Source organism: Podarcis muralis, chromosome 17 (genome assembly GCF_964188315.1).
Source record: "Podarcis muralis chromosome 17, rPodMur119.hap1.1, whole genome shotgun sequence".
NCBI lineage: Eukaryota > Metazoa > Chordata > Lepidosauria > Squamata > Lacertidae > Podarcis > Podarcis muralis.
Window position 1 is genome coordinate 5,470,634 of NC_135671.1, and position 8,860 is coordinate 5,479,493.

At 45.7% G+C, this 8,860-nt stretch overlaps 1 protein-coding gene across 3 annotated transcripts in view; it reads right to left on the reverse strand.

The window, feature by feature from the left end:
- The window catches only part of RNF38 (ring finger protein 38), an 81,563-nt gene extending 73,140 nt beyond the window's left edge, over positions 1-8,423 (reverse strand). For all 3 annotated transcript variants that reach the window (XM_028711527.2, XM_028711530.2, XM_028711529.2), the window contains exon 1: positions 7,738-8,423. In XM_028711527.2, coding sequence (XP_028567360.2) covers positions 7,738-8,260 — 523 coding nt within the window. In that variant the 5' untranslated portion in view covers positions 8,261-8,423. The remainder of the gene's footprint in view (positions 1-7,737) is intronic.
- Between the last annotated feature and the right edge of the window lie 437 nt (positions 8,424-8,860).

Genomic DNA, 8,860 nt, shown 5'->3' on the forward strand with positions numbered 1-8,860 from the left:
GAGGCAGCCCCACATACAACGTGTTGCAGTAATCAAACCTAGAGGTTGCCAGATGACCTAAGTTATGCTATCCCTGTCCGGATATGATATGGGTGCAGCTGGGCCACAAGCAAAAGCTGATGGAAGGTACTCCACACCACTGAGGCCTCCTGAGCCTTGAGCAACAGTAAAGGATCCAGATATACCCACAAGCTACATGCCCACTTCAGAGGGAGTGTAACCCCGTCAAGAGTTAAACTATGTCATTTTGATATGGACAGGTGCATATTTTGAGGCTACTTTCAATGTTATTTTTATTCTCTACAGAGTGACATTCCAAATATGGAGGCATAGTGGACCAATTTAAATCACACTTCCCATGTATCTGATGAAGTGGTTCATGCCCACAAAAGCTTATGCCACAATAAATTTGTCTTTTAACGTGCCACAAAATTATTTTGCCTTTACTGTAACATTGTTATCCTTCTGACATTACTCCATATTGTACGATTTATTTAAGGCATTTATATACCGCTAGATCATTATCAATTCTAAGCAGTGAGAGTAAAAATAAACCACACAGAGAATAAAAAGGCATCACTAAGCCAAACACTACATTAATATGCCGGGTGGGAGAAGAAAGTCTTTGTCGTGTGCCTGACGTTCAGCAAGGAGGGTGTCTTTCTAATCTCAGGGGGGGGCTTTCACAGGACTGGGCCCGCACAACACTGAACGCTCAGCTTCCAAAGTAGTTGCAAGCTGTGAATCTGAGACGTGGGGAACCACAAACAAGAGACTCCCCCAAATTTCTTTGTGCTCAAGCAGGAATGTAAGAGATCAGGTGGCCCTTAAGATATCTTGGACCAGAGTTGTTAAAAACCTTGTAAAAATACAAGAACCTGGAACCTGTCCTGGTACCATATGAGCAGCCAGTGCAAGCTTTTAAGCACCTCAGTTATGTGCTGGCAGTAGCCTGTCCCCATAAAAAAAAATCTGGCCACAGCATTTTGCATCAGCTGGAGCTTCCAGACTAGGCTCACGTGTAGCACCACATACAGTGCATTGGAACAATTAAGTCTTGAGGTTATGAAAGCATGGATCACCATGACCAGGCTATCTCTGACTAGGAATAGCTGTACCTGATGCACCAGTAGCAGGTAAAACTGTAGTTCATACATTTCCTGAATACACTTGCATACTAACTGGCTACTATAAAATAGTAAAACACTGATTTGTAAATAAAGACATCCTTAACCATCATAAGAGGATATTCCTATAATTATTTTAAGCTTAGATAGTACCCTTCAGCTCCCATCATCCCTGACCAATGCTGGAGCTGATGGAAAATGTAGTTTATCTGGCATGCACTACATTGGCTACCCCTGGCTGTGTGTGAGAGAGAGAGTGAGAGACAGACAGACAGACAGACAGGATTTCTGTTTGGTTGTCTCTGTCCACATGCAGGACACAAAGCAAGGTCACTGAGTGCCTATCACTTTCCAAAAACTGCTGGTTGTTAGTGAGCAAAACAGTGTTTCTTCATGAAATCAAAAGTAAATATCCTCCTTGTTTGGTTAGTAAAGTAATAAAATATTCAGAACTGAACACACTGCAGATCTCAGGGAGTTACAAGGCATAAACGAAAAAACAAGTTCACCCAGGTGGGGTCCAGTGGATGATCCTAGGGAAATACAGAATTACATCTCCTGGATCCAATATCCTAGCAGGTTTGATGGTTTGCTTGTTCTTTGGTTCAAGAAAAAGCCCACAGTAATAACAGTCATATAACTAGGTCATATTTTTATGTTTGACTCAGATGTCTTTTTTTTAAACCTGGTTTTCTTTTTCTTTTTTTACAGAAAAAGCAGACTTCAACTCAATTTGAGTGATAAAGGATCATGATTACAGATTAAGATTAGAAGAATATAGGCTTTAAAATATGTTAGATTTTTAAATTTCATAAACCAGATTTTTAAAAAAGATGCACAACTGAAATGCTAATAATTCAATCTTTTATTTTTAAAAATAACCCCCACAAAAGATACCAATTTCCAGCTGCATATAGATATGCTCAACCTACAACTATACTACTGGTTTACTGCATGCTTACATCACTGTACAGTTTGTACTTGACCAGCAGTAGTTTACTACTGTGTCCTCTGGGCTGCTTAAAATAGCTAGACAGTGTGATTTGAAAGGAGAGTGTAAGTCTGTCTGTCCTTCTAGGCAGAAATATTTTGATAGAGTATTGATCAGAAGAATCCACAAGTAGGATTCCCACCTGTTTATTTAAGGAGGGGGGGAGGAATACCATCAGTAGAGGACAACACTCTTTTTATTATTAACGGTTGTGTAGAAGAGGGAATTCCAGCAGCATGAGAAGCTGAAACAACAAAAATTAGTTCTTCTACACTGAAACACCCTTTTCAAAAGCACTTACACCCTCATACACAATACAAGAAGTATGGAACCTCCACTATGTCATCTTATCAGCATATAAACAAAGTAGGGAGGAACAGCAATGGTTCCAGAGGCCCATTTGTGTGGTCAACAGCAATGACCATAAGTCTCTTACTGACGATCATCTTCTGCTAGCAGCCCAGCACAAAGCAAGAGACCCTTCCCCCTTCCCCCACATCACAGAAATCTGAGAAGGGAGGAGTCTCTCAGCTTCTGCTGGACAAGACAGTCAGGCTATGTGCACATTAGCAGCTTAAAACACAGTGAAATAAGTTTTCCCCTGCTGCATTTCAAGTTGCATGTGCACATTTATATGCACACTACAGAAGATGTGGGGATGTCTTCACCGATGCATGTTACCTGTTTGGTTTCCTTGCCCCTGCAACCCCTCCCTCCGAACATGAAGATCTCATCTGTGCATAAGCTGTCATCCACGCATGCACAATGGCCATCTCCAATGTGCACACCTCAGCTTAACTGCAAAGTGAATGTGGCTTAAGTTTTCCTTCCAGGTTGAAGCTGGTTTGAGAGAAAAAGCATCAGGCAGCAGTATTTCTAAAGAAACTACAGCAGAGCTTTCTAAACTTTTCATGTTGGTGACACATGGCGAGTGTGTGTGTGGCACACCTACACTACACACTGCAGCCAAAACACTAATGTGTTATGACACAGTTTGGAAAGCTTTTGAACTACAGTACAGGGTTGTTAGTAACAACATTTGTATACAGATTTATACTCAGCAGCGGGAGCGCACTGGAGCCAGAATAAATGGTAAGATGTATGCAGCTGCAGACTCTTGTTCCTCTCCCAAATTCTCCAAGCCCAGCATGATATGAGACACCTCACTTACCCAACAGTCACAGTTGGGCAATGCCTTTAGCAGGGCCAGCCAAAATGTCACCAAAGTGTGGCGAGCTTTTGAGTTCTCTAGAACTCTTCATCAGGGAAGGTGTTACACAAGGTCTCTTTAATTTAGCACAGCCAAGGACATCCCCTCAAAGCGCTTGGTAATACTATACAATTTGGCTTCATTTGGCTTTTTTACTTAGTACATCAAAATTAATCAGTGGCTTTGCTAAATTAAAGGCTGCCATGTTTCCCTTTACTTCTGGTCTCTGCCTTCCCAGCAACCTGTGTGTTCCATTTAAGGTTTGGGATTGATCTGGGTTACAAATTAGACTTTGATTTCTCAGAAATGAGTAGCACTCATTGCTTTTTTATCCCAGAATTCTACATGTGTAACCTGGTTCCTATAGCACCTGAGAGGGACTTATCCAGCCTGCAATCTTAGAACAAGCTAACCTCACAGCTACAACATCATCCTAATGTTTGAACCTTGTTTTCCTTTGTCTCCCACCCACCCACCCACCCACCCTCAACCCCTGCTTTGTATACCATCTTGCCTGAAGAAGAGTTCTGGATAACTTGAAAGCTTACCACAGATTTAAAAATTTATATAACGAGTTTATTCAATGACTGAATAAACTGAATAATGTGCCTCCTAAATCTGTCTTGAGGGTTCCCCCAACCTCTCAGAGCAGATTTGAAGATTGTGCAGAGCACACATAGGAAGAGGACAGGGGAAGGTAAAGGGTTGTATCAGTGATGACAATGGCTTGCTACAAAGGTCAGCCAAAGTATGAACTCCCAATTGCTTTACTCTCCATTGAAGCAATAGTTCAACCAGAAACTATGCAAGGATAAGCCACTGTTGTGTGAAAAAGGAAGGATTGATCATCTACAACTAACCTCTTCTTGGTTCAGAGTGACATCATTAATTGGAAGTCTATTCCATTTATTTTTAAAAATAAAATAAAATGCAATAAAGTCTAATACTTGTCTCCAAGATGTAATGGGAGTGCTTTATGTTTTCCTATGACAATTCCTATGCACACTTACTTGAAACTAGTCCCATCATCTCAGTGGGTTTTCTTGAGTAATCATGTACAGGTGTAAATATGCAAATCTAAATTTTTCAGGTCTAAGAAATAACTCTAATGAAAAGAAGAACTGAAACCATTTTGAATTACTTACTACAGCCCAATGTAAAACTAACACTTTATTCGAAAGTATTACATGTACCATCATTACTGGCTCTGCCCCAGGACTACATCAGTCACTTTAGCTAAACATTAAAAATAACCTAGTACTGAAGAATGCTCTCTATACATTACGTCACATATTTTGCTCTTTATTCCACATTACTCCATTTAATGACTTCAAAAGTATTCAAATTAAATAAAAATGGAATAACAAAGCATCTGCCAGAATGTTTAGAATTGAGATTCTTAAAAATATTTGCAGTTCTTAAAGTTGAACAGAAAAAGATGTATCTCTCATTGAATACTATTGTAAACAATCCCTTACACTAAGACAGGCATAGGCAAACTCGGCCCTCTGGATATTTTTGGGACTACAACTCCCATCATCCCTGACCACTGGTCCTGTTAGCTAGGGATGATGGGAGTTGTAGTCCCAAAACATCTGGAGGACCAAGTTTGCCTATGCCTGCATTAGGACATAGGCCTAACGTTCAAAATCAGGTATCAGCTGCTCAGCACAAAGCCAATTCAATAAAAGAAGATGTATTTAACTTTTTTTGGTTATCTGAAATTCAGCTACCACAATTTTAAAAAAAGATTTTGCCCAGCTGAAAGAAATACACATCTAGCCCACAAGTACTGTTTTCTCTGCTGTTTCATCAGCATACTAGGTTTACAGGTTTTTGAAGAAATCAGGACCAGGCATATTTCAGATCATACCAGCCCCACAAATGCAAATTCATTGGGGTTTATTACATGTGAACTTTCAGGGGAGCAATAGAATTCATGTCCTCAAGTATTAACAAGCAACTCTTATTTTAAATGCAAATCATATCTAAGATTATCTTACTGAGGTGAAAGTTGACATTTAATAAAATACACTGATCATTTTTACATTACTTAGTGGGTGCAGTGCAGAAAATTATTATGTCCAGCACCCAGAAAAAGTTGCTTAATTTAGACAAAACCTTAACCTATCACAATGTAGTTCAAGAGCCTGATCTGATACTGAACTCATGGATACCTGACACCTGATTTTTAAAGAAGTGCTCATATGAGCAATGCAACTTGTAGAGTGTCTTTCCTTCCCTAGTGAGTAACCACAACCAGCCCACGTACATGTGGAATTAGGAGGAAGATCATCAAGGGCAGAGGGAGTGACTTCCAAGAAGACTTAAAGCTCTGGCACTTCTAATTTATTCCAGACTTTTAATTCATAAAGTGGTATTAGTCATGAAACACCTGAAAATATTGCTTTACTGTATCAGTTATTATTCGTAAAGCCATGGGATAGTTTGAACACCTCGTGTCAAAAGCAGAACCAATAAGATTTTGAACAGTTAAGAAAGCAATTACGATCACAGGTTTAAAGGGGAAAAAATATTTTAATTAAATTACAAATAGATGGGCACTCTCAACTGTAAGGTCCCCTGTCAATGATATGATTCTTTCTATGGAACCAAGAAAACCCAGAATACTCCCTTTAAAAAAAATCATATACCATGCATACTTGCTGTACAGATATCTACTTGGTATTGATATTATTGTGTAATATAGTGCATGTTATTGTGACAGTGGTTGTTCTAGGGTCTAAAGCAGTGGTTCCCAACCTTTTTTTGGCCATGCCCCACCTAAGCATCTCTAAAATCCTGATGCCCCTACCCCCTGGTGACATATAATTCTTATTATTCAAAAAGTGAACTCCCATTCACATGGAGGAAGCCTAAAAGGCCATTAACTTGGTCTAAACAAGCTTCCAAATTGCCCCCCTTAAAAATCAAATTGCCCCTCTGTGGAGGGGGGGGTGCCTTAAATTGGGAACCACGGGTCTAGAGTTTTCTTTGGCAGGCATTTCAGGTCTTCCAGAGTCACAAATTCTGATATCTGTGAAAGGTGAAAAGTTTCCCCCCCCCTCTCTCTCAACTCCCACCACAGCATCTTGTTAGGTTCAGCGCCACACTGAACTCCGTCACATTATTTCTAGCTTCAATGCACTTAAAAGTTTTAGCTGTTCTGAAAATCACCAGCTGCAAAATTGTTCAAGTTGTTTAGTTGTGAGCTTTCTCCCTCCCCCCCACAAAGCTAGCTTGGGTTTTTTTCATCTCCATATGTACACTATTGCCATTTCACTCCAAAGACAGTCTTCCAGCTTCCAATTCCAGGGGACAACACAATCTACAATCCTCCACTCCGATTCACAGGCTACTACACCAAGTTTATTACTAAAGAATCTGGAGCCTCTTTTCCAGAAGTGGAAGATGCACATGTGTCGCCAACATGCAGGCGACAGAAGCGCAGGAAAAGTCCTCCCAACGTCCAAGGCCTTCTCCCCTCTCTCTGCCCCTCCACACAAAAAAAGCCAGCGTGTTTAATGCCCTTCATATTAAAAGAGAATACACAAACTAACACACTTAACACCGACCCACAAACACACAGAGGAAGAGCAAAGCACCCCTGAGAAGCGGAAGGGGCGATGGCAAACAACCCGTGGAGGAGAAGCACCGCTGAATGGGACAACTTTTGTGGGAAATCAAAATGCTGATTTTTTTGTGGACCTTCAGCCCCCCACCCCCTGAGGAAAAGCAGCTTCCATTTCCATCCTGCCTAGCACATGTTGTTGGGGGGGGGTGCTTCTGGTGGTTGGGGTGTTGTTGTTTTTTTCTACTCTTTGTCTCTGGCTTTTAATCATTTCCTCGGTTTATTATGGCTTCTCTTTGGACCCCGCACCTGGCAAATTAAGGCATCCTTTTAAAAGCCAGGAGGCTTTGAAGAGCCAGCGCTCTTTGGAGGACGAGGCGGGCATCCTCGACGCACTTCACGAGGAAGTTGCGCCCTATTGAACTCGGTGGGACTTCCAACTCCCAAGTAAACAGGATTAAGTTGAAGGCTGGGCCAAGGCATTCCCAAGTTTTTGGTTTTTTATCCTCCCCCCCCCCCGTTTCCCCCTTTTTGTGGGGTGTTCCCCCCTTTTTTTTGTTCCCGGCCCCCGCCTTCTGGAGTATTTGCTCGGAGCCTCACGCGGAATTCACCTCAGCACCCACTTATTAGTCACCTCACAAACATCCTGTCACCTCCCGTTCCCTCAGAGGCTGCCTCCTCCCCGCTCCGCCGCCGGCCTCTTCAGAGACCCCCCCCCAAGACCCCCCCATGTTTACTCCCCACAGCCGCCCCCCCCCCATTCCCACATGGCCGCCCCCCCAGCGCCCCACACTCCCTCGCCCAAACCCCGCCTGGATGGGCCCTTCACCACCATTACCTGGCGCGGGCGCCCTGGCTCCCGGCGGGGCCCTGGGGTGCCCGTGTCCGGCGGGGCTCCCTCTGCCTTGGCTGCGGGCGCCCAACTCGGGCAGGCTCGGCCCATGGAGATGCGGCGGGGCAGGCGGAGGCGGCTGGAAGTGCGCGGCGGCGGCGGCGGCAGCTGCCGTGGCTGTGGCGCCGCCGCCGCCGTTCATGGCGAGGAGGCTGAAGAATCCGGAGCGGGAGCGCGAGCGAGTCCGCGGGGGCTCGGGCGGCGGTGGCGGCGGGCCCGGCGGAGAAGACGGCGAGAAAGCCAGCAGGGCGGGCGGCGAAGCGGCGCCGGAAGGAGCCGCCGTTCTGCCGCCGGCTGCCCTCGCCGCCGCCTCCCCCCCGGCGGCCTGGCCGTGGCGGTGGTGGGGCTCCTCGGCGCCTTGGTGCTGCTTGGCGGGGTCCCGGTCCCGGAGGCGGACGGAGGCGGCGAAGGGGCGGGCGTCGGGCTGCTGCACCGCGCGGGGGTGCGAGTTGGCCGCCGCCACCGGCATTCGGCCTCGCTCAGGGTGCCCGGCTCAGCCCCACCGCGCTGGAGGAAAGGGGGGGGGGTCCGCCGGCCAAAGCCCTTCCTCTCTCTCTCTCTCTCTAGCCCCCCCACCCCGGGAGTAGTTGGGGCGGGCGGTTAGGCAAGGCTGCGAAATATGGGGAAGTGCAGCGGCGGCGCTCGTAGAAGAAGAGAAGAGAAGAAGAGGGGGAGGAAACTTCCTTAAGAGGAGGAGGAGCAGCCGAGCAAAGTACACGGGGGGGGGGGGTGGAAGGGGAGGGAGGAGGGGAGGAGAAAAAGGGAGAGAGAAGCGGCAGCTGCCCCTCGCTTGCCCCCCCCCCCACGCCTGCTTCCTCCACGCCCGGCCCACGAGCGTGTGCGGGGTGTTCCTCGTGGGGGTGGGATTCGGTGCAAGAGAAAAACAAAGGTAGCCGATCTCCCCAGGAAACGCAGCAGCTGCTCCTCGCAGCAGCAGCACCGCCTCTTTGCAAAAGCAGCAGCAGCAGCACGCCGTCAGGGGGAGGGAAAGCGAAGGGCATCCACGCAGCGGATTTCTAAACACGCACACGCACACCCTTGGGCCCTCCTCTCGAAAATACTGGCGGGA